General features: G+C 40.6%; 1 protein-coding gene across 1 annotated transcript in view; it reads left to right on the top strand.

The window, feature by feature from the left end:
• Nucleotides 1-26848, top strand: part of LOC308251570 (complement C3-like) — a 70683-nt gene that overhangs the window by 16438 nt on the left and 27397 nt on the right. The window contains exons 18-21 of the mRNA XM_080675226.1: nt 5017-5125; nt 5372-5457; nt 18799-18941; nt 19031-19243. Coding sequence (XP_080531352.1) covers nt 5017-5125; nt 5372-5457; nt 18799-18941; nt 19031-19243 — 551 coding nt within the window. The remainder of the gene's footprint in view (nt 1-5016; nt 5126-5371; nt 5458-18798; nt 18942-19030; nt 19244-26848) is intronic.

Below are 26848 nucleotides of genomic sequence, written 5' to 3'. Positions count from 1 at the left end.
CTTGATCTCTCTGGTAACCCAGTCATTGTTTAATAGCATGCTGTTTGGTCTCCATGTGTTTGATTTCTTTGTGTTGTTGTTATTGTAGTTGATTTCCAGTTTTATGCCACTGTGGTCTGAAAAGATGCTTGATATGATTTCTATCTTCTTGAATTTGAAGAGACTTTGCCTATGTCCCAACATATGGTCTATCTTTGAAAATGACCCATGTGCACTTGAGAAGAATGTATATTCTGTGGCTTTAGGGTGAAATGTTCTGAAGATGTCAATTAATTCCATCTGGTCTAGTGAGTCATTTAGGATTGATGTTTCTTTGCTGATTTTTTGTTTAGAGGATTTGTCCAATGGTGATAGTGGGGTATTAAAGTCTCCTACTATGATTGTATTGCTGTCAATCTCTCCCTTGATATCCTCCAGGAGTTTTTTTATGTATTTGGGTGCTCCTGTATTGGGTGCGTATATGTTTACCAGAGTTATTTCTTCTTGTTGGATTGCTCCCTTTAGTATTATGAAGTGGCCTTCCTTATCTCTTATTATGTCCTTTACTTTGAGATCTAATTTGTCAGATATAAGTATTGCTACCCCAGCTTTTTTTTCATTTCCATTCGCCTGGAAAACCTTTTTCCATCCCTACAACCTTAGTCTGTGTGCGTCTTTTTTTCTGAGGTGGGTTTCTTGTAGACAGCAGATATATTGGTCTTGTTTTCTTATCCAATCCGTTACCCTATGTCTTTTGATTAAGGCATTTAATCCATTTACATTTAAAGTTATTATTGATAGGTACTTGTTTGTCGCCATTTTTATTTTTTACCCCTGTGTTCCTTCTTCGCTTCCTATTTCTTTTTTTTACAGCAGACCCTTTAGCATTTCTTGCATTGCTGGTTTGGTGGTAATAAATTCCCTTAGTCCTTTTTTTGTCTGTGAAGCTCCTGATTTCACCTTCAATTTTGATTGATAGCCTTGCTGGGTACAGTATTCTTGGATTCAGACCCATCCTTTGCATGACTTTGTATATTTCATTCCATTCCCTTCTAGCCTGATGAGTTTCTGTTGAGAAATCAGTTGCTAGTCTGATGGGGGTTCCTTTGTATGTAACTTTCTGTCTCTCTCTTGCTGCTTTTAAGATTCTTACTTTGTCATTGGTGTTTGCCAATTTAATTATAATGTGCCTTGGAATTGGTCTTTTGGGGTTCATTTTGCTTGGGACTCTGTGAGCTTCTTGGATATTTGTGGGGTTTTTCTTCCCTATATCAGGGAAATTTTCTGTTATTTCTTCAAACAGGTTTTCTATTCCTTGCTCAGTTTCCTTTCCTTCTGGAACCCCTGTTATGTGGATGTTGTTTTGTTTTATGTTGTCCCAAAGTTCCTTTAGGATCTCCTCCTGCTTTTTAATTTTTTTTCTAGAAGCTGCTCTACTTGGGTATTTTTTCCCACCTTGTTTTCTAGCTCACTGATGCAGTCCTCTGCTTCTTCTAGTCTACTCTTGATGCTTTCTATTGTGTTCTTTATAGCAGCGATGTCATTTTTCCTTTCTTCTTGGTTATTACTCATATTGTCGAATTTGTCTTCCATTCTTTTCAGCCACCTTATAACCATTTCTCTGAATTCTTTCTCTGGAAGGTTGCTTGCCTCCATTTCATTTACTTACTGTTCTGGTGATGCCTGCTTTTCTTTCATATGCAGGCTGTTTCTTTGTCTCCCCATGGTCTTTATACTCTGGGTGTCTGGTTATGTAGTTCTCTCTCTCCTGTGTTGATTTAAAGGCACAAAATACAACACAACCAGGGAACAACACACAAGCCCTGAACAGAAATGTACTCATGATATTAATAACCTCCAATAAAGGTGACCACCAGAGAAAGGCAAATTAGGGGACAGGAGAGAAAGAAGAAGAAGAAAAAGAAAGAAGAAAAAAAAAAGGAGTGTCAAAATGAAATTGGGAAAAGGAAAAAAAAGTAAGAGAGACAAGAAAGAGACTAAGAGAGAAAGGGGAACAAACTATATATATGAGGAGAAAACTCCAATAGAACAACCACTAATCCCAGCAAATGCCAGCAACAAGTACCTGGGGATTAATACAAACTACAACACTAACTAATATCAAGTGAGGCAAGGGAAAACAGAAGCAAAAAAAAAAAAAAAGCAAACAAAAAAAAGAATAAGCAAAACAATCTCACAAAAAAGCATAAAAATTCGATATAATCAACATTCAAGCAAACAACAACAAAAGGACAGAGAGAAAAACAATTTTTTGCATAGTTAAGACAGTGAAGAGAGAGGTGTGTATGGACTTGGAGCAGGGGATTGGAGATTAGATATATAAGTAGGGTGAAATTTAACAGGGGGTAAACAGAAAGAATAGGGAAAATCTAAAGCAGGAAAGGGTAAGATAAACAGGACACCAAAAGGGGAAAGGTTAGGAAGAGAGTGATGGCATAAAGATAGAGTTGAGATAGAGTAAAACGATGCTAAAGAAAAGATGAAAATAGAATGTAGAACACTAATCCCAAAGTAAAATAAAGAGAAAATAAAATGATACTTTAAAAAAAAGGTAAAATAGTAGTAATAATACTGATTGAAAATAAAAATGTAATGATTAAAAAGGTAAAATCAAGTGAGGAAAAAAGAAAAAAAATAGTTTCTTGAGTAAAAGATGCAAAAAATGAAAATAAAAAAATAAAAATAAAAAATAAAATAAATAAAATGTGCAGTAGTGAAGGTCATTCACTTCCTCTATTGTTCTGTTTGGCATGCCTGTTTCTCATTCCGGACAGTATTTCAGTTCCCTGCGTTCCACTGCTCCTCAGTGTTGTAAGCCAGTCCTGATTTTTAAGCAGGCAGGATGTCTTAATTTCTCATATTTCTTTATTTTTGATTACACAAGAGTCAATTTGTGATTCAGCCCCTGGGTGGTAGTGTTCCTGGATTGACTTCCAGATCTATTTGGCCTCTCTAGCCTGTATTTAGATCCTTCTTTCCCTGTAGCACTTAATACCGGTTTGTGGAAGTGGACTGCCTCAGAGCTGGCTCTCTGATGGTCACTCCCCGCTCCGATCCCCAGGTTCCAGAAAAACAACTTTCCCCTGCAGTCTCCCAGGGTGTCCCCAACTGGGTGATCCTATGTATTGGGCTTAGTAATCAGAAGCAAGAATTTGAATAGGAAAAAGCCCAAGTGTGCGAACAATGGGTCTGCACACAAGTCTAAGCAGCCGGCACCCCTTTGAAATTCTTAGGCTGTCCCTGCACGTCAGATCAAAATGGGTTGCTTTTTAGAGATCCCTTCTGTTAGCAGCTCTGAGGACCCCCTTCCACATTCACAGATCACGCCAGCCCAAACAGCCACAGATTTTTCTAGACACAGACTTCCCTGGTCCTCCAGCTCCCACAAAATGCAGGTTCCTCTCTCCTGCCGGGACCAGAGACCTCACCTTATCCCAGGCAAAATCTGACCTTTCCGTGGTGGAGTGTAGAGCTCCTCTGAATCCGCATGTTTGTGCCAATTGGGGACCGGTGTTCTGGGGCTTGCAACTGTTCGGTGGGTGCTGCAGTTGTGGATTCTCAGGCTTCCAATAAGCTCCACTTTCCCTTTCAAGATGGTGCAGTCTCCGCGTCAGAGCCCATAGCTCCAGGAGGGGAACCAGCCACAGTGGGGGATGCCCAGTCAGGGGAACCCTGTCTAGCAGTCCCCCACCTCCTCCTGGAGTTTAGCTGTCCCTTAACTTGCCAACAAACACTCCTCGTGCGACCCTCAGCTGTTCTTTCTTTCTGCTCCGGGACAAGGCTCAGAGCACATCTGTCTATTCCGCCGCCATTTTTCTCCGACCTCAGTGATATAAATCTTGATCCTTGATTAAGGTGGTATCTGCCCTGTTTTTCCATTGTAAAGTTCCTCTTTACTCCTTTTATGTGTTTTTTTTTAACATCTTTTTAAAATTTAAGTCAAGAGAGATGTTCCTAAAGATCAATATCACTTAGCCTTTAAAATAACAGATATGGATGGACCCCTTATCTGGTAACACATGATTTTTGTGTACAAGTGTACTTTGGGGGGGGGCGGGGCTTAGCAGCCACCTGTCAAAGGCAGCTGTTGTCAAAGTGAAGAAATATTTCTAAATTCTTTTATCTGGAAAGCTCAAATCCCCTTCACCCCTCCACCCACAAAAGACACAAAGATTCCCAACACACGTGAGCAAATGACTGTCTATCTTCACTCTCTTTGCAAATGATGACAACTACACAGGCTGCTTTCTACTCCTGACAGAGACTTCCTTCTGCAAAGAGAAGATAAGGCTACTGAGGCAGTTAGACCTAACTGATCTGCTGGGCTGTGTTTTACACCCACGGGGAGATTTATTTCTCAGTATTGTGTATGTTTCTTAGTCAACTGGAGGTGAGACAGAAGATGGCTTAAACGTTAGTATCACCAAAGGCACTTTGATGGATTATCCCAGAGCAGGAATGAATTTAGGCATCTGTGCAGTTGCACCTACTTTGTTGTTAGACACACCCAGAGCCAAGTTAAAGTCTGTCCACCATTTCTTGAGGAGAGCCCAGCCGGGGGTGAGCCCTAACCCTGCCCAGTGGTGTTTACTTGCTGGTGGTGCCCAGCTGGCTGTAGAGGCCTCCAGGGTCTCCATCAGTCCGGAATCTCCGCTCACCTGGTTGCTCTCAGGACCAACGTCACTTCTGACGCAGCAGGCACCGTGCCAGCGGTCAGGGTACCTTTAGAAGCTTATGAAAATGCTTTTGTTTCTTGGAAATCAGGGGAAATGATTTCTCCTAGCCTGGGTTATCCTTGCCTTTATACCAACGCCGTTGTAAAATATGACTTTTAACATTTTTATGGAGGCAGGAGCCCTCAAAGGGGAACAGCCTTTAACTTACAGAGAAGTCGTCATTTGTCCGTGGATGTGTTTTGCTGCCAGGAACCCCTCCAGGGCTGTAGAGATGAGTATCTAAGGGGACAGCAGGGGAAGTGGGTCTGCTCTAAACCCAGATTGCCCCCCACCTGCCCAGGTGACCTGGATGAGGACATTGTTCAGGAAGAAGACATCGTTTCCAGAAGCCAGTTCCCTGAGAGCTGGCTGTGGACCATCGAGGAGTTAAAGGAGCCAGAGAAAAATGGGTAAGGCTGGGCACCCCTCATTCCAACCCACCCCCAGGCACTTCCACACTCAGGACCAGAACATTTAATTTGCATGCACCCCAATCCCCTCTGTTTTCTGGGATCATAGTGGAACTCCACAACCCAACCTAGAAACCCAAGAGGTGCCCACACCTGCGCCCTCCAACCTACCCCTTGGGGCCCCTCATTACCTGCTCTCCCCTCCACCACATCTTTTCCTAAGGCCCCCATTTCTCCTCCTTCTAGAATCTCCTCCAAGACCATAAAGGAGTTTTTGAAAGACTCCATCACCACCTGGGAGATCATGGCTGTGAGCTTGTCTGACAGGAAAGGTGAGATGGTGGTTTTGCAGGCCCCGGGGCCCTGGGCATTCTCCGTTTCTCCTCCATCCCAAAGCTCATCTGCTTCTTGGTGGCTGACACTCTACCCCCTGGTTACTGGGTGGGGCGGGTGCATCAGAGTCTAGATCGTGGGTGTCAGTGCTTTTTTTTTTTTTTTTTTTTTTTAATATGTTCTTATTGATTTTTTAGAGAGAGAGGAAGGGAGACGGAGAGATACAGAAACATCGATGAGAGAGAAACATCAGCATCAACTGGCTGCCTCCTGCATGCCTCCTGTTGGGGACTGAACTCAAACCCAGGCATGTGCCCTCACTGGGAATCGAACCAGTGACCTCGTGGTGCATGGGTTGATGCTCAATCACTGAGGCACACTGGCTGGGCAATGCTTTTTATTTTTTAAATTGATTTTATTTTTAGAGCAGTTTTAATTTCACACTTTGCAAAATTGAGCAGAAAGGCCCTGGCCAGTTTGGTTCAGTTGGTTGGAGCATCATCCTGTACACCAAAAGGTGGCGGGTTCAACTCCTGGCCAGCGCACATACCCAGCTTTCGGGTAACTGGGGTCTGTGCTGGAGGCAACCAATCAATGTGTCTCTCTCACAACAATGTTTCTCTCTCTGTCTCTCCCCCTCCCTTGCATTCTCTCTAAAAAATCAATGGGAAAAAAATATCCTCGGGTGAACATGAACAAAAACAAAAATATTCTATTAAAAAATTGAGCAAAAAGTACAGAGATTTCCTGTACATACCCTCTGCCACTCCCCACCCCATGCACAGCCACCCCCACTGTCAACATCCCCCACCAGAGCGGTGCATTTGTTACAATCTGTCGTGAAGACTCCAAGTTCATAGCTTGACAGTAGGAATTCACTCTTGATGTTGTACATTCTATGGGTTTCGTCTAATATTTCATGACATGAGTCCACCATTGTAGTATCATACAGAATAATTCACAACCACAAAAACTTTTAAGGAGGTGCTGTTGACATGATAGTAGGTAAAGTGATGAAGAAAAAGGAGGAAGCAGATGAAATGGGGGATTGAAACATCGTGGTCAGATTGTAAAGTGTAACAAAAAGGTTACCTGTCCCTGAAGACCTGAGGAGCTCTAGCTAAATGGGGATGGTTTACAGCAGGGCCGGGAGGGGTGAGGGAAAGAAGACCCCAACTTTTAGTGCAAAATATAAGTGGGTGCCAAAAAGTCAGTCATCAAGATAAATAATATCCCACTGCAGTAGTTTTCAAAATAAAAGTGAGTACAAAAAAAAATCTATGATGAACAAAATATTTAAATTTTAAACAGAGACCAGAGCGATGACAAACCACAAAGGAGTTTGACGCAAGAGAAAAAATGTGTGACCCATATGCATATTTTTTGTATACTTTAAAGGTAAAATTTGTCAAACAATATTAAAACATTAAAAGGCAGGTGTATTCAAACTCACAATATTAAGTGTAAATATTTTATTTATACCAGAGCCAGACTTACTTAGGCTATATTCTCATTTTGTTTATTATACTTTAGTATCATTTTACATTCCTGACTTCAAGATTTAAAAAATCTGCTTCTTTGCTGATCTCATTTTTAATTGAAGGAATTGAAATTTTCTGCCAATTTCTCTTATTTAAGAAAAATATGTGTTTATTGGTTTTAGAAAGAGGGAGGAGAGAAAGAGATTGAGATTCATAAGAGAAAAACATCCATGGGGATGGAGCTCATAACCTGGGTATGTGCCCTGACCTGGAATGGAATTTCAGTGCATGGGACAATGCTCCACCAGCTGAGCCACACCAGCCAGAGCTATGGCATTTTCTCTTGAACAAGTGATGATCTCAAATGAAATCATTTACACAGGGGCACACAGTTTCCTTTTGCCTGCGACTCCAGTATGACTCAGCACAAGCCACTGTGTGGCCTTAATCAAGTTACTCAGCCTCTCTGTGCTTCTCCATAAAATGGACATGATAGAAATAGCACGTACTCAAAGCATTATTGAGAGGATTGTTATGAGTTAATACATGTAAAGCCCTTATATTAGTGCCTTTAAAAAAAGGAAGGAGGGAAGAAGGAAGGAAGAAAGGAAGGAAGGAAGGAAGGAAGGAAGGAAGGAAGGAAGGAAGGAAGGAAGGAAGGAAGAAAGGAAGGAAAGATGTAATGTGGGCTGGTGTGTTATTTTATATTTCTGATAGTCCCATGAAAAAAAGAGTATGATGAACCCTATTTCAGAAATACATTTTATTTCACCCAAATATATCCAAAATGTTATCATTCCCACATTTTATAAAAGTTTGCAAAACCACTATCACACTAATAATAATGTTACAACAATAAATTCATTACTATTTAAGCATAAACTATTAAGATATTAAAATTTTTGTTTATTCCTTTTTAAGCCTTATTTATAAGAAATATGTTTTTTTTTTTCAAATTTTTATTAAGGTATTATATGTGTACATATCTTACCATTGCCCCCCCCACCCCACTCCCATACATGCCCTCACCCCCCAATGTTTTGCATCCGTTGGTTACTCTTATATACATGCATATAAGTCCTTCAGTTGATCTCTTATTTCCCCCACCTCTCCCTAACCTTACCACTGTAATTTGACAGTCTGTTTGATGCTTTACTGCCTCTGTAACTATCTTTTTGTTCATCAGTTTATAATGTTTTTCATTATCCCCAAATGAGTGGGATCATGTGGTATTTTTCTTTCATTGACTGGCTTATTTCACTTAGCATAATGTTCTCTAATTCCATCCAAGTGCCTACAAATGGTAGTAATTCCTTCTTTTTTACGGCAGCATAGTATTCCATTGTGTAGATGTACCATAGTTTTCTGATCCAGTCATCTGCTGATGGGCACCTAGGCTGTTTCCAAATCTTAGCTATTGTAAATTGTGCTGCTATGAACATAGGGGTGCATATATCCTTTCTGATTGGTGTTTCTGGTTTCTTAGGATATATTCCTAGGAGTGGGATTACTGGGTCAAATGGGAGTTCCATTTTCAGTTTTTTGAGGAAACTCCATACTGTTCTCCACAGTGGCTGCACCAGTCTGCATTCCCACCAGCAGTGCACGAGGGTTCCTTTTTCTCCGCATCCTCGCCAGCACTTGTCGTTTGTTGATTTGTTGATGATAGCCATTCTGACAGGTGTGAGATGGTATCGCATTGTTGTTTTGATTTGCATCTCTCGGATAATTAGTGACTTTGAGCATGTTTTCATGTGTCTCTTGGCCTTCCTTCTGTCTTCTTTCGAGAAGATTCTATTTAGGTCCGTTGCCCATTTTTTTATTGGATCCTTTATCTTCCTTTTATTAAGTTGTATAAGCTGCCTGTAGATGTTGGAAATTAAACCTTTATCAGTGATACCATTTGCAAATATGTTCTCCCATACAGTGGGGTTTCTTGTTGTTTTGTTGATGGTTTCTTTTGCTGTGCAAAAGCTTTTTATTTTGATGTAGTCCCATTTGTTTATTTTCTGTTTGGCTTCCATTGCCCTAGGGGCAGTATCACTGAAAAAGTTCATTTGGCATATGTCTGAGATTTTGCTGCCTGTGGATTCCTCTAGTATTTTTATGGTTTCCCGTCTTATATTTAAGTCCTGTACCCATTTTGAGTTTATTTTTGTGTATGGTGTAAGTTGGTGATCTAGTTTCATTTTTTTGCATGTATCTGTCCAATTTTCCCAACACCATTTATTAAAGAGACTGTCTTGACTCCATTGTATGCTCATGCCTCCTTTGTCAAATATTAAATGCGCATATTGGTTTGGGTCGATATCTGGATTCTCTATTCTGTTCCATTGATCTATATGTCTGTTCTTGTGCCAGTACCAGGCTGTTTTGAGGACAGTGGCTTTGTAATACAGCTTGAAATCTGGTATTGAGATCCCTCCTACTTTATTCTTCTTTCTCAGGATTGCTGTGGCTATTCGGGGTCTTTTTTTATTCCAGATGAATTTTTGGAGAGTTCTTTCTAGGTCTGTGAAATACGCCGTTGGTATTTTAATGGGGAGTGCATTGAATCTATAGATTGCTTTGGGTAGTATGGACATTTTAATGATGTTGATTCTACCAATCCATGAACATGGTATGTTCTTCCATCTGTTTATATCTTCCTCTATCTCTTTTTTCAGGGTCCTGTAGTTTTCCGCATATAGGTCTTTTACCTCCTTGGTTAGGTTTATTCCTAAGTATCTTAATTTTTTTGGTGCGATGGAAAATGGGATTGCTTTTTTAGTCTCTCTTTCTGTAAGTTCATTGTTGGTGTATAGAAATGCCATAGATTTCTTGGCGTTAATTTTGTATCCTGCTACATTGCCGAATTCATTTATTAAGTCTGTTAGTTTTTTGATGGAGTCTTTCGGGTTTTTTATGTACAATATCATGTCATCTGCAAATAAGGACAGCTTTACTTCTTCTTTTCCAATTTGGATGCCTTTTATTTCTTCTTCTTGTCTAATTGCAGTGGCTAATACTTCCAGTACTATGTCAAACAGGAGTGGTGAGAGTGGGCATCCCTGTCTTGTTCCTGTTCTTAGGGGAAATGGTTTTAGTTTTTGCCCATTGAGTATGATGTTAGCTGTGGGTTTATCATATATAGCTTTTATTATGTTGAGGTATGATCCTTCTATTCCCACCTTGTTGAGAGTTTTTATCAAGAAAGGGTGTTGGATTTTGTCAAATGCTTTTTCTGCATCAATTGATATGACTATGTGATTTTTATCTCTCAATTTGTTTATGTGATGTATCACATTTATTGATTTGCGGATATTGAACCATCCTTGCATTCCTGGGATAAATCCTACTTGGTCATGGTGTATGATCTTTCTGATGTACTGCTGGATCCTATTTGCTAGAATTTTATTGAGGATTTTGGCATCTACATTCATGAGGGATATTGGCCTGTAATTCTCCTTCATTGTGTTGTCTTTATCTGGTTTTGGTATGAGGGTGATGCTGGCTTCATAGAAGGAGCTTGGAAGTGTTCCTTCCTCTTGAATTTTTTGGAATAGTCTGAGGAGGATAGGTTTTAGTTCTTCCTTGAATGTTTGGAAGAACTCTCCTGTGAAGCCATCTGGCCCCGGGCTTTTGTTTGCCGGAAGCTCTTTGATGACTGCTTCAATTTCTTCCATAGTTACTGGCATGTTGAGCTGTTTAGATTCTTCCTGATTGAGTTTTGGAAGGTTATATTTTTCTAGGAATCTGTCCATTTCCTCCAAGTTGTCCAGTTTGTTGGAATAGAGTTGTTCGTAGTATTTTTTAACAATCCTTTGTATTTTGGCGGGATCTGTTGTTATTTCACCTCTTTCATTTCTGATCTTGTTTATTTGGGTCCTCTCTCTTTGCTTCTTGGTGAGCCTGGCTAGAGGTTCATCAATCTTGTTTATCCTTTCAAAGAACCAGCTCTTGGTTTTGTTGATCTTTTGTATTGTTTCTTTGATCTCTATGTCGTTTATCTGTGCTCTGATCTTTATTATTTCCTTCCTTCTGCTTACACTGGGCTTTTCTTGTTGCTCTTTTTCTAACTCTTTGAGTTGTTGGGTTAGGTAATTTATTACCCCTGTTTCTTGTTTTTTGCAGTAGGCTTGTAGAGCTATGAACTTCCCTCTCAGGACTGCTTTCGCTGTGTCCCATAGATTTTGGATTGTAGTGTTTTCATTGTCATTTGTTGTCATGATGTTTTTTATTTCTTCTTTGATCTCTCTGGTAACCCAGTCATGGTTTAATAGCATGCTGTTTAGTCTCCATGTGTTTGATTTCTTTGGGTTGTTTTTATTGTAGTTGATTTCCAGTTTTATGCCACTGTGGTCTGAGAAGATGCTTGATATGATTTCTATCTTCTTGAATTTGAAGAGACTTTGCCTATGTCCCAACATATGGTCTATCTTTGAAAATGACCCATGTGCACTTGAGAAGAATGTATATTCTGTGGCTTTGGGGTGAAATGTTCTGAAGATGTCAATTAATTCCATCTGGTCTAGTGAGTCATTTAGGATTGATGTTTCTTTGCTGATGTTTTGTTTAGAGGATTTGTCCAGTGGTGATAGTGGGGTATTAAAGTCTCCTACTATGATTGTATTGCTGTCAATCTCTCCCTTGATATCCTCCAGGAGTTTTTTTATGTATTTGGGTGCTCCTGTATTGGGTGCATATATGTTTACCAGAGTTATTTCTTCTTGTTGGATTGCTCCCTTTAGTATTATGAAATGGCCTTCCTTATCTCTTGTTATGTCTTTCAGTTTGAGATCTAATTTGTCAGAAATAAGTATTGCTACCCCAGCTTTTTTTTCAGTTCCATTTGCCTGGAAAACCTTTTTCCATCCCTTCACCCTCAGTCTGTGTGCGTCTTTTTTTCTGAGGTGGGTTTCTTGTAGACAGCAGATATATGGGTCGTGTTTTCTTATCCAATCCGTTACCCTATGTCTTTTGATTGGGGCATTTAATCCATTTACATTTAAAGTTATTATTGATAGGTACTTATTTGTCGCCATTCCTATTCTTTAACCCTGTGTTATTTCTTCGCTTCCTGTTTCTTTCTTTCTTTTTTTTTTTACAGCAGACCCTTTAGCATTTCTTGCATTGCTGGTTTGGTGGTAATAAATTCCCTTAGTCCTTTTTTGTCTGTGAAGCTCCTGATTTCACCTTCAATTTTGATTGACAGCCTTGCTGGGTACAGTATTCTTGGATTCAGACCCTTCCTTTGCATGACTTTGTATATTTCATTCCATTCCCTTCTGGCCTGATGAGTTTCTGTTGAGAAATCAGTTGTTAGTCTGATGGGGGTTCCTTTGTATGTAACTTTCTGTCTCTCTCTTGCTGCTTTTAAGATTCTTACTTTGTCGTTGGTGTTTGCCAATTTAATTATAATGTGCCTTGGCGTCGGTCTTTTGGGGTTCATTTTGCTTGGGACTCTGTGAGCTTCTTGGATTTGTGTGGGTTTTTTCTTCCCTATATCTGGGAAATTTTCTGTCATTATTTCTTCAAAGAGGTTTTCTATTCCTTGCTCAGCTTCCTTTCCTTCTGGAACCCCTATTATGCGGATGTTGTTTTGTTTCGTGTTGTCCCAAAGTTCCCTTAGACTCTCCTCCTGCCTTTTAATTTTTTTTTCTAGAAGTTGCTTTTCTTGGGTATTTTTTTCCATCTTGTCTTCTAGCTCACTGATACGGTCCTCTGCTTCTTCTAGTCTACTCTTGATGCTTTCTATTGAGTTCTTTACAGCAGCGATGTCATTTTTCATTTCTTCTTGGTTCTTCTTCATTTCCTCTTGGTTCTTGCTCATATTGTCGAATTTGTCTTCCATTCTTTTCAGCCACCTTATGACCATTTCTCTGAATTCTTTTTCTGGAAGGTTGCTTGCCTCCATTTCGTTTACTTCCTTTTCTGGTGATGCCTGTTTTTCTTTCATATGCGGGCTGCTTCTTTGTCTCCCCATGGTCTCTCTTCTCTGGGTGTCTGGTTATGTAGTTCTCTCTCTCCTGGGTTGATTTAAAGGCACAAAATACAGCACTACCAGGTACAACTCACAAGGCACTGAACAGGAATGTATTCACGATATTAATAACCTCCAATAAAGGTGACCACCAGAGAAAGGCAAATTAGGTGATAGGAGAGAAAGAAGAAGAGGAAAAAAGAAAGAAAGAAAGAAAAAAAGAAAAAAGGAGTGTGAAAATGAAATTGGGAAAAGGGAAAGTAAAGAGAAAAAGAAAAAAGAAAAAAAAAAGTAAGAGAGACAAGAAAGTGACTAAGAGAGAAAGGGGAACAGACTATATATATTGGGGATAAAACTCCAATAGAACAATCACTAATCCCAGCAAATGCCAGCAACAAGTGCCTGGGGATTAGTACAAACTACAACACCAACTAATACGGAGTGAGGCAAGGGAAAGCTGAAGCACAAAACAAACAAAAAAATAAATAAAAGAAGAATAAGCAAAACAATCTCACAAAAAAGCATAAAAATTGGGTATAATCTACATTCAAGCAAACAACAACAAAAGGACAGAGAGAAGGACAAGTTTATGGATAGCTCAGACAGTGAAGGGAGAGGTGTATGTGGACTTGGAGCAGGGGATTGGAGATTAGATATGTAAGTAGGGTGAAATTTTAACAAGGGGTAAACAGAAAGAATAGGGAAAATCTAAAGCAGTAAAAGGGTAAGATAAACAGGACACTGAAAAGGGGGAGGTTAGGAAGAGAGTGATGGCCTAAAGGTAGAGTTGAGATAGAGTAAAACGATGCTAAAGGAAAGATAAAAATAGAATGTAGAACCCTAATCCCAAAATAAAATGAAGAGAAAGTAAAATGACACTTAAAAAAATAAAATAAAATAAAATAGCAGTAGTAATAATACGGATTGAAAATAAAAATGTAATCATTAAAAAGGTAAAATCAAGTGATGAAAAAAGAAAAAAAAAGTTTCTTGATTAAAAGATGCAAAAAATGAAAATAAAAAAATAAATAAATAAATAAATAAATAAAAGGTAAAAATAAAATGTGAAGTAGTGAAGGTCATTCACTTCCTCTGTTTTTCTGTTTGGCACGCCTGTTTCTCAGTCCAGACAGTATTGCAGTTCCCTGCGATCCACTGCTCTTCGGTGTTGTAAGCCAGTCCTGATTTTAAGCAGGCGGTGTGTCTTAATTTCTCGTATTCCTTTATTTTTGATTGCACAAGAGTCAATTTGTGATTCAGCCCCTGGGTGGCAGTGTTTCTAGATTGACTTCCGGGTCTATCTATGGCCTCTCTAGGCAGTGTTAGAGCCTTCTTTCCCTGTGGCACTCTTTCCCACCGGCCTGTGGGAGTGGTCTGCCTCAGAGCTGACTCTCTGATGTTCACTCCCCGCTCCGATCCCCGGGTTCCAGAAAAACAACCTTCCCCTGCAGTCTCCCAGGGTGTCCCCAACTGGGTGATCCTATGTATTGGGCTTAGTAATCAGAAGCCAGAATTTCAAGAGGAAAAAGCCCAAGTGTGCGCACTCCGTGGCTGCGCGTAAACCCAGGCACCCAGGGAACGCAGGGGCTGCGCGTAAGTCTGGACTGCCTGAAATTCTTAGGGTGTCCCTGCACTTCAGATCAAAATGGGTTGCTTTTTAGAGTGCCCTTCTCTTAGCAGCTCTGAGGACCCCTTTCCACATTCACAGATCACGCCAGCCCCTACAGCCACGGATTTTTCTAGGCACAGACTTCCCTGGTCCTCCAGCTCCCGCAAAACGCGCGTTCCTCTCTCCCGCCGGGACCAGAGACCTCACCTTATCTCAGGCGAAATCTGACCTTTCCGTGGTGGAGTGTAGAGCTCCTCTGAACCCGTGTGCTTGCGCCAGTTGGGGAGCGTTGTTCTGGGGCTCGCAGCTGTTCCTGGGGTGCCGCAGTTGTGGATTCTCAGGCTTCAGATAAGCTCCACTTTCCGGATCAAGATGGCGCAGACTCCGCGTCCAAGCCCGCAGCTCCGGGAGGGGACCCAGCCGCAGTGGGTGCTGCCAGGTCAGGGGAACCCCGTTCAGCAGTCCCCCGCCTCCTTCTGGAATTCAGCTGTCTCCCAACCAGCCAACAAACACTCCTTGTGCGACCCTCAGCTGTTCTTTCTTTCTGCTCCGGGACAAGGCTCAGAACACGTCTGTCTATTCCGCCGCCATTATCCCCAGTCTCCAGAAATATGTTTTTAATAATTTCAGAGAGAGGAAGAGTTAGACACATCAATGAGAGAGAATCATCAATTGGCTGCCTCCTGCACGTCCCCTCCTGGGGATCAAGCCCACAACCCCGGCATGTGCCCTGACCAGGAATAAAATCATGATTTCCTGGTTCATGGGTTTACACTGAACCACTGAGCAACATTGGCCAGGCAAGATATCAAAATTTTTAATGACTTATTTTACTTCTATTTATAAGCTTTTGAATCCGGTATGCCTTTTATACTTAGAGTGCATCTCAATTAGGATGTGAGCTTTTCTTTCTTTCTTTTTCTTTCTTTCTCTATTTCTTTCTTTCTTTCTTTCATCTTTATTGTTCAGATTATTACAGATGTTCCTCTTTTTTCCCTCATAGCTCCCCTCCACCCGGTTCCCACCACACCCCTTGCCCTCGCCCTGCCCCCTCCCCCGCACTGTCCTCGTCCATAGGTGTAAAATTTTTGTCCAATCTCTTCCCTCACCCCCCACACCACCTTCCCCCTGAGAATTGTCAGTCTGATCCCTTTCCATGCCCCTGATTCTATTACATTCACCAAATTACTCTGTTCCTCAGAATTTTTATTCATTTGATTTTTAGATTCACTTGTTGATAGATATATGTATTTGTTGTCACTTTGTTGTTCATAATTTTTTATCTTTATCTTTTTCTTCTTCCTCTTCTTATTAAAGAATACCCTTCAGCATTTCATATAATACTGGTTTGGTGGTGATGAACTCATTTAGCCATTTCTTGTCTGTGAAGTTCTTTATCTGACCTTCAATTCTAAATAATAGCTTTGCTGGTTAGAGTAATCTTGGTTGTAAGTTCTTGCTATTCATCACTTTGAATATTTCTTGCCACTCCCTTCTAGCTGAATAGTTTCTGTTGAGAAATCAGTTGACAGTCGTATGGGTGCTCCCTTATAGGTAACTAACTTTTTCTCTTGCTGCTTTTAAGATTCTCTCTTTGTCTTTTGCCCTTGGCATTTTAATTATGATGTATCTTGGTGTGGTCCTCTTTGGATTCCTCTTGTTTGGGGTTCTCTGCAGTTTCTGGACTTGTAAGTCTATTTCTTTTACCAGGTGAAGGAAGTTTTCTGTCATTATTTCTTCAAATAGTTTTTCAATATCTTTCTCTCTCTCTTCTGGCACCCCATAATTTGGATGTTGGTACACTTGAAGTTGTCTCAGAGGCTTCTTACACTATCTTCATAATTTTGGATTCTTTTTTCTTCTTTCTCTTCCCATTGGGTGTTTTTGCTTCCTTATATTTCAAATCTTTGACTTGATTCTTAGGATCCTCTAGGCTACTGTTGAATCTCTGTATATTATTCTTTATTTCAGTCAGTGTATGCTTAATTTCTGACTGGTTCTTTTCCATTATTTTTGGCATTCTCACTAAGATTATTGAAGGTTTCACTAAGTTCCTCAGAGGTTTCTAGAAGATTCTTGAGTAACCTTATAACTGTGGTTTTGAACTCTATATCCAGTATTTTGCTTTCTTCCATTTCTTTCATTTGTGACATGTTTCTTTGTCTTTGCATTTTGGCTGCTTCCCTGTGTTGATAGAGTGGCTTTGTGTGCTAGGTTTCCTATATGGCCCAGTGGGTCGGCCTCCCCAGTTACCTGGGGTAGACACTCTTGGTGCACCCCTTTGTGGGCTGTGTGCACAGTCTTGTTGTAGTTAAGCCTTGATTGCTGTTGGTATCACTGTGAGGAATTGACCTCCAGGCCAGTTGGCTGTGAGGATCAGCTGTGTCTACAATGGAAGGGCTGCTCTGCAGGAGACACCCTTATGGGGCAGGACTTGCTTCATTGGGGGCTTTGGTGCTCACTGAGTCTGCCCCTTGAGTGTGTTGCTTATGGATCTGAAGAGTTGTAATCTGGATGGTCTCACACTGACCACTGGGTACACTGGCTCTTGGATCTCCAAGGAGGTGCAAAGTCCGCCACTGTCTGGGACTGCCTAGCAGGAGCTACAGAGAGATCTGCAGATTCCTCCTCTTTGTATCGGGTTTGGGAGTGAAGCAAGGCAGGCTGCTGCTGCCGGGCCTTCGGCCTTCTTTTGGTAGCTTTGGGTCTCCCTGACCCCGCTGCTGCCTGTTTGACAGGTTTTAGGCTGAGAAAGGATAGACCACTCACATGCAAAAGCCGCTGCGCACAGGGTGGGGTTGTAAATTGGATGGGGCAGGGTCTCAGGGACTCACCAGGGCAGAGCAAACAGCAATGGCTGCCAGTCAGCCCTGCACCAGAGAGGTCCCGGCACAGGAACAATGACCACTGTGAGCACCTTTCTCCTGATAGAAAGCCGCCCTTGCATTCCAGCCCAAAGCCAGACAGCCCAGTTTCTCCCCGTGTGTGTCTGGTTCCCCAGAGTCTCGCCCAGAACTGGAGTTCAGAGCAATTGAGAGCTTGTATCTCCTTCCCAATTAAAAAAAAGCAGCGTACCCCATTGCCAGCCTGTTCTGTGCACACCTCCACACCTCCTTCCAGTCTCAATGCACTTTCTTCTTTACCTCTAGTTGTAGAACTTCTACTCAGCCAGCTTTCCCACAGTTCTGGGTGATAGTTGTTCTGTCTTTTATTTGTAATTTTGATGTGGTTGTGAGTGGCAACAAGTACAGGTGTTTACCTATGCAGCCATGTTGGTTCTCAGGATGTGAGCTTTTCATTGGAAACATTTTGATGTCTATTTTAGGATTCAAAAAATTTGCAGTTGACAAAGCAGATTGACATATTCAAGTTGTTCCAAACATACTCTTAAAAGTTTTCCAACACTAAATCAAGCATCATTTTTATTGTGTGTTTTTTAAGATTTTTAAAATCAATTTTTAGAGGGAGAGGGAGAGGGAGAGAAAGAGCGGGACGTGAGAGTAAAACATCAATTGGCGGTCTCCACATGCCCCCCACTGGGGAAGCTCTCAAATGGGCATGTGCTCTGACCAGAATTGAACCAGCAACTTTTGGTGCACAGGATGATGCCCAACCAACTGAGCCACACTGGCCAGGGCCACGCATCATTTTTTTTTAATTTATCTTTATTGTTGAAGGTATTACAGATGTTCCCTTTGTTTGTTTGTTTGTTTGTTTGTTTGTCTTTTCCCCATTGACCACCTCCATCCCTCACCCGTCCCTTTCAGGCCTTTTATTGTCTGTGTCCATGGGCATTTTTAAATCGAGATATAATTTAAATTACATAAAAGTCACCCTTGGAAAGTATATGATTTCAGTATATTCACAAGCACTAGTTTGGAAGTTTAAATCTGAAGTAACTAAAATGAAATGAAAATAGAAATCCAGTTCCCATTCAAGCTAACCACCTTGCAGTCCCCAGTGACTACAAAGGCTTTGGGGCTACCACTTTGGGGAGCACAGATGGACCCTTCAGTGAGGCTGACTCGCTTTCCTCCTCCACCTCTATCTCTGAGTAAAATTCCAAAGAAATCACTAAATCCTGGCAACTCCCAGCTACCACTATCATTTGTAATTCATCACCATCAATATTCTCTAGTCTATGGGCTTCTACCAAAACAAGCTGAGCTCGGAACAGCTCCCGTGTCAGGGGTAAGCCTTGAGAGGCAGGGACTTGGAGCTGAACTTGGACCCTGTCCACCCTGCCCATCCCCTACCCCTGACACTCACGTTCTATTCCCCTGGGCAGGCATCTGTGTGGCTGACCCCTATGAGGTGAGGGTGGTGCAAGATTTCTTCATTGACCTGCGGCTGCCCTACTCTGTGGTTCGTAACGAGCAGGTGGAGATCCGAGCCGTCCTCTACAACTACCGGGAAGCAGATACGCTCACGGTGGGTCCTTGGAGCAGGAGAGGCACGAGGGGAGACCTGGAGAGGGGACCATGGTGCATGCCCCTGACCTGATACTCTCTCCCTGGCAGGTGAGAGTAGAAATGCTCTACAATCCAGCCTTCTGCAGCATGGCCACTGCCAAGAAGCGTCACCAGCAGACTGTATACATCCCGCCCAAGTCCTCGCTGGCCGTGCCTTATGTCATTGTGCCCCTGATGGTCGGCCTGCAGGAGGTAGAGGTCAAGGCTACTGTCTATCAGTACTTCATCACTGACGGTGTAAGGAAGACCCTGAAGGTCATGGTGAGTCCTTGGGGCACCTGCTGCCTCTTGTCCTTCAGGAGGGACTCTTGCTCTCCCTGTGCTGTCAACTCAGTTTCGAGCCCCAGGCTCTGAGATACTAATACTGTCCGTGCTCATCTTAGGAAAGTTAGGAGTCCCAGAAGTGTGAAAGCAGGGCTGTGTGAGGCAGGGGAGACATTCTTCTGCACATAAAGTTCTAAGGGGGTGCCCCAAACCTCAGCAATAAAGATAAAAACAATTTTCATTAAAGTATATTTTAATATCAAATATGATATTTTGTAACACATTTCAGTATAAGAGTTTTGTCTTGACTTTTAAAAATTTTTTTTAAAAATCTTTATTGTTGAAAGTATTACATATGTCCCTTCTTTTTCCCATCCACCCATTCAAGACCTCCCCAACCCCTCCCACCATCTGAGTCCATGGGTTATGCATATATGCATACAAGGTCTTTGACTGATTACCCCTCAACCTCCCACCCTCCCCTGCTTTTCCTCAAAGATTCTACACTTTTTCCCATGCGTCTTTGACTCTGAATCCACTCTTTTCATCAGTTTATTTTGTTAATTAGATTCCATATATGAGTGAGATCATTTGATACTTGTCTTTCCCTGACTGACTGAATTCACTTAGCATCATGCTCTCCAGGTCCCTCCATGTTGTCTCAAAGGATAAGAGATTTTTCTTTTTTACTGTTGCATAGTATTCCATGGTATAAATGTACCCAGCTTTTTTTTAAAAAGTCCTTATTGTTGAAAGTATTACATATGTCTCCTTTTTTCACCCATTGACCACATCCAGACTGTCCCCATGCCCGCCACGGGACCTTACAGCCCCACTGTCTGTGTCCATGGGCCATGCATATATGCATACAAGGTCTTTGATAGGTTACCTTCCACCCACCCACCCTTCCACACCTTCCCTCCAAGATTCCACATTCTCTTCCATGCTTCCATTCTGGATCCCCTCTGTTTATTTTGTTACTTAGATTCCTCATATGAGTGAGATCATGTGATACTTGTCTTCCTTTGATTGGTTTATTTCACTTGGCATGATACTCTGCAGTTCCCTCCATGCTCAAAGGGTAAGAGATTCTTCTTTTTTACTGCTACATAGTATTCCATGGTAAATGTACCACAGCTTTTTTATCTACTCATCGACTGATGGGCACTTGGGCTGTTTCCAGATCTTAGCTATTGTAAATTGTGCTGCTATGAACACAGGGATACATACATTCTTTCTGTTGGTATTTTGGGTTTCTTAGGACATATTCTTAGAAGTGGGATCAATGGGTCAAATGACAGATCCATATTTAATTTTTTGAGGAAACTCCATACTGTTTTCCATAGTGGCTGCACCAGTCTGCATTCCCACCAGCAGTGTACTAGGGTTCCCTTTTCTCCACATCCTCACCAGCACTTGTCATTTGTTGATTTGTTGTAGCCATTCTGACAGGTTTGAGGTGATGCCTCTATTTAGATCATTTGCCCATTTTTTAATTGGATTGCTAGTTTTCCTTCTGTTAAGTTGTATGAATTCCTTATATATTTTGGATATTAACCCTTTACCAGATGTATCATTGCCAAATATGTTCTTCCATACAGTGGGCTCCCTTTTCGTTTTGTTGATGGTCTCTTTTGCTGTGCAGAAGCTTTTTATTTTGATGTAGTCCCATTTATTTATTTTCTCCTTAGCTTCCTTTGCCCTAGCAGATGTATCAGTAAACATATTGCTATGAGAGATGTCTGAGATTTTGCTGCCTATGGTTTCTTCTAGGATATTTATGGTTTCCCAACTTACATTTAAGTCTTTTATCCATTTTTAGTTTATTCTTATAAAGGGTGTAAGTTGGTGGTCTAGTTTCACTTTTTTGCATGTATCTGTCCAGTTTTCCCAACACCATTTATTGAAGAGACTGTCTTGACTCCATTGTATGCTCTTGTCTCCTTTGTCAAATATTAATTGAGCATAATAGGTTAGGTCAATTTCTAGGGTCTTTGTTTTGATCCATTGATCTGTATGCCTGTTCTTGTGCCAGTACCAGGCTGTTTTGATTAAGGTGACTTTGTAGCATAACTTGAAATCTGGTATTGTGGTTCCTCCAACTTTGTTCTTCTTTCTCAAGATTGCTGCAGCTATTCGGGGGTCTTTTTTGGTTCCATATAAATTTCTAGAGTATTTGCTCTAGATCTGTGAAGTATGCCATTGGTATTTTAATGGGAATTGCATTGAACCTATAGATTCCTTTAGGTAGCAATGGACATTTTACTGATGTTTATTCTACAATCCATGAACACAGAATATTCTTCCATTTGTTTATAACTTTTTCTATCTCTTTTTTTCAATGTCCTATAGTTTTCTGTATACATGTCTTTTACTCCCTTGGTTAAGTATATTCCTAAGTATCTTAAATTCTTTGTTGCAATGGTAAATAGGATTGTTTGTTTAGTTTCTCTTTCTGAGAATTTATTATCAGTGTATAAAAGAAGCCATTGATTTTTGGATGTTGATTTTGTATCCTGCTACATTGCCAAATTTATTTATTAAATCTAGTTGTTTTTTGGTGGAGTCTTTATGGTTTTCTATATACAATATCATGTCATCTGCAAATAATGAGAGTTTTACTTCCTCCTTTCCAATTTGGATGCCTTTTATTTCTTCTTCTTGTCTAATCATGGTGGCTAGGACTTCGAGTACTATGTTGAATAAGAATGGTGAAAGCAGACATCCCTATCTTGTTCCTGTTCTTAGGGAAAATGGTTTTAGCTTTTGTCCATTGAGTATGATGTTGGCTGTAGATTTGTCATATATGGCCTTTATCATGTTGAGATATGCTCTCTCTATTCCCACTTTGTTGAGAGTTTTTATCAAAAATGGGTGCTGAATTTTGTCAAATGCTTCTTCTGTATCTATGGATAGATTGTGTGATTTTTGTCTTTCAATTTGTTTATATGATGTACCACATTTATTGATTTGTTACTGTTGTACCAGCATTGCATCCCTGGAATAAATCCCACTTGGTCATGGTGTATGGCCTTTTTAATATACAGCTGGATCTGATTTGCTAATATTTTGTTGAGGATTTTAGCATCTATGTTCATTAGGGATATCGGCCTCTAATTCTTTCTCTGTAGTGTCTTTATATGGTTTTGGAATTAGGATAATGCTGGCCTTATAAAAAGAGCTTAGGAGTGTTCCTTCCTCTTGGATTTTTTGGAATAGTTTGAGGAGGGTAGGTATTAGTTCTTCTTTGAGTGTTTGGTAAAACTCCCCTATGAAGACATCCGGACCCAGGCTTTTGTTTGATGGAGTTTTTTAATTACTGTTTCTATTTCCTAAGTTGTTATTGGCCTATTCAGGTTTTCTGATTCTTCCTGATTTAGTTTTGGGAGATTGTATTTTTCTAGGAATTTGTCCATTTCATCTACATTGTCCAGCTTATTGACATATAATTGTTCATAGTATTTTCTTACAATCCTTTGTATTTCTGTGGTGTCAGTGGTTACTTCCCTATTTCATTTCATTTTGTTTGGGTCCTCTATTTTTGTTTCTTGATGAGTCTGGTTAACGGTTCATCAATCCTGTTTATCCTTTCAAAGAATCAGCTCTTGGTTTCATTGATTTTTTGTTTGTTTTTTTTTTTTGGTCTCCATGTCATTTATTTCTGCCATAATCTTTATTATTCCCTTCATTCCACTTACTCTGGCCTTTTCTTGTTGTTCTCTTTCTAGTTCTTTAAGTGATAGGGTTAAATAATTTATTATTAATTTTTCTTGTTTTTTGAGATAGGCCTGTAGTGCTATCAACTTTCCTCTCAGGACTGCTTTTGCTGTGTTCCAGAGATTTTGGGTTGTGGTGTCTTCAATTTCATTTGTTTCCAGGAAGTTTTTTATTTCTTTTTTTTATCTCATTGGTAACTGATTCATTGTTTAATAACATGCTATTTAGCCTCCACGAGTTTGAATGTTATTGGGTGTTTTTACTGTAGCTGATTTCTAATTTCATCTCACTGTGATCTTAGAAGATGGCTTGATATGATTTCAATCTTCTTGAACTTGTAGAGGCTTGTTTTGTGTCCTAATATGTGGTCTTTCTTTGTGAATGATCCATGTGCACTTGAGAAGAAGGTATATTTTGCCAATTTGGGGTGAAATGGTCTATATATGTCAATTAAATCTATTGATTCAGTGTGTCCTTTAGAGTCACTGTTTCCTTGTTAATTTTTTTCTGGAAGATCTATCCAGTGACATCAGTGGGGTGTTAAAGTCCCCTACAATGACTATATTGTTTTTTATCTCTCCCTTAAAGTCCTCTAAAATTATTTGTTATATATTTAGGATATATATATTTTATATATTATGTAGTGACTTTTGTTGTCTCTTGTGATGGCCTTCATTTTGAAGTCTATTTTGTCATATATGAGTATTGCTACTCCAGTTTTTTTCTTTTCCATTTGAATGGAAAATTTTTCCCATCCTTTCACCCTCATCCTGTGTGAATCTTTTGTTCTGAGGTAGGTCTCTTGTAGATAGCATATAGTTGGGTAATGTTTTTGTGTCCATTCAGCTACCCTATGCCTTTTGATTGGAGCATTTAATCTATTTACATTTAAGGTTATTATTGATAGGTATTTATTTATTGCCATTTTAATTCTGTATGGCTAGGTTTCTCTCTCTGTTTCTTCTTATTATTACAGCAGTCCTTTTAGCATATCTTGTAATGCTGGCTTGGTGTTGATAAACTCCTCTAGCCGTGTTTTTGTCTGGGAAGCTCTTTATTTCACTGTCTATTTTCAACGATAGTCTTGCTGGCTATAGTAATCTTGGTTTCAGATCTTTGCTTTCCATTACTTTGAGTACTCCATGCCATTTCCTTCTGGCCTGTAGAGTTTCTGATGAGAAATCAGATGTCAACCTTTTGGGAGCTCCTTTGTAGGTAACAGTTTGCTTTTCTCTTGTTGACTTTAAGATTCTCTCTTTGACTTTAATTTTTGGTATTTTAATTACATTGTGTCTGGGCATGGGCTTTTTTGGGTTCTTCTTGCTTGGGGTTCTCTGTGCCTCCTGAATTGTGTGACTTTTTTCTTTACCAGGTAGGGAAGTTTTCTGCCATTATTCCCTCAAAGACATTCTCTATTCGTTTCTCCCTTTCTGTCTTTTCTGGCACACCTGCTATTCAAATATTGTTACATTTCACATTGTCCCACAGCTCCCTTATGCTGTCCCCCTGTTTTTTTTTTTCTTTTTGGTTCTCTGATTGAGTGATGTTTTTCTACCCTGTCTTCTAATTCACTGATTCAATCCTCAGCTTCCCATAATATGCTATGTATTCCTCCAATGTGTTCTATAAGTGTTTTTCTCTTGGACTGTGACCAGCACAGGTAGAGAGAGGATGAGTCCTGAGTAGGGGTGACAGGGGATTGAGAAAAAGAAAGAGGCAGACACAGACAGTAGGGAAAGCTGGGACCAGGTGGGACACTGCCCTCTGATGGAGGGATTGTGACCCAGAGCTGGTGCAGTGTGTTTATTATATACAGCATTGTTCCAGGAAGTTTTACTAGAGTTTAAGACAAAGGAAATTATGTGAAATTATGGTTAAAGATCAAGCTGCAATTCTTCATTCCTGTGGCTTCTTTGTAATTGTCACTCCTGGCTGAGCCCAGATAATTGTGTCCATTCCTTGTGCCTGGCTGAACTTAGATAATGAAATCCACCCCCTGGCAACTGAGCTAAGGGTCAGGCTGACAACATACCTGCCTCTGGCACGGTATGTTTCCAGGATGTGGCTTTGCTGATGCCACTGAACTCAGCTGACAATCAGCTCATGTGCCTTCTCATGCACTCTCTACATCTCCCCCTTTTTATTTTTAAATGCAGTTTATGGACATCTAATTACAGCCTTCGGACTTGAGATCACAGGAGCTTGATGCTGACTGGAAAAAAGCAGGATAAAGTTAGTAGTACACAGAGGAATCCTATTAGGTACCAGGGGTGTATTTTAATATATTCCATGGATTAAATACTTTTAAATCATCCAGCAATTCTTTTTGCCAGTTTTGCAGGAGATATAATCTCATCATGACTATTCTGAATGGCTTGCACATGTTTGTGTAGCTGCACTAGGTCTATACTAATATTATGATGATGCCATATTCCCTGTAGGTGCATCTTGATTTTACTCCAATCCCATAGAGAACTGTTATTATGGGCTGAAGTCACACAAATATATGTAAAATCAGAATTGCGTTGCAACTACTGTCTAATCTTGACACTTTCTAATTTATTGCCTAGTCCTATTACTACAGCTTCCAAAGCATTTAACTTTGTTTCCAGCTTTTTGTCTAAATCTTCTTTATCATCAAATGTAGTGTTCTGAGCCAATTCATTGACAAACTTCACATTCTGGATGCTTTGGGTCAATGCAAGAGAAGCAGTCACAGCAGATGTAATAACAGTAACTAGGGTAACAATACCAAAAATAATAAATCACAAAGCACACTTTTCCCGGGATTGTGTAATTCCTGCAATGCCTAGAGGCCCACATCATGATACCATTTTCCTGTTATATTGGTAGGAAGCATAATAAAAGAAGGCTGCTTTAAAATTAATATATCTTCATTCAGATTATGCCTGGAAATACAGCTGGTAAGGTTACAGTGATGGCATTGGACAGCATAATGGGTGTCTAATCTGGTGATGTTCACATTTCCAGTCACCAATACATATGGGGTGGGACACAGGCTCATAAGCCATAGCAAGGACTTGATGAACATGCTCCTTTAATATCAGCTAAGGAAGAGCCAATAAAATTAAGAAAGTCAAGGGCAGTGGCTAAATGCCAAAGATCTTTCTGCAAATTTCCTGTTTCCATGGTCAGGGCATTACCCACAAACCTTCCTGGTGACATAGGCTCGTGATGGGGATGTTTAGCATCAAGCCTGTGAGAACAATCCAATACATACAAGTCAGAGCCAGAAGTATTATGTCTCACTAGTACAGGGTTGGCACAATCTTGCCATTGAGGAAATGCTCCCAGCTCAATAGCGGTGCTATTAGGACAGTGGGGAAGTGGGGGATGCTTATCAGACAGCCATTGTGTGGCCTTAGGAAATCCCAGTTTAGTAACTGTCTGAATATATTTTCCTGTATCCCAGGGATCTGTGACGTTAGCAACATTTGCAACTCCACAGGATGTCTTATTTTCTTGGCCAAACTGTAAACATCCTGAAGTTCCCTTTTTAGATAAAGAAATAAGGAGCTTCCCTCTAAAGCCATTATAAGTATAATTACCTTGGGAAGAAGGAGTTATGTGCTTGTCGGAGCTACCTCCAACCATATTGGTATTGTTAGTAACACTGGCACTGATTCCCCGGTCCAGGTGGCTGGATTGACCACAAGGGGGTCTGGAACATATGTCCAGTAAGTTTCTGCTGCAGCCATACTTACCTGGCCAGCTGACAAGTGCCATCATAGCAACAAAAAGGGTGGAGGGGGTTACCTGAACCCCCTGTTCTTTCACCACTTGCCGAGCATCAATGGTCAGCTTCTTCAGTTGGCCCCATGTGGGGACACTAGCTTCTTGGATGGCCTTGGTCACCTGCCTGCT

The sequence above is a fragment of the Plecotus auritus genome, assembly GCF_963455305.1.
Source record: "Plecotus auritus genome assembly, chromosome: 6".
Lineage (NCBI taxonomy): Eukaryota > Metazoa > Chordata > Mammalia > Chiroptera > Vespertilionidae > Plecotus > Plecotus auritus.
This window is presented reverse-complemented; position numbering and strand designations above follow the sequence as displayed.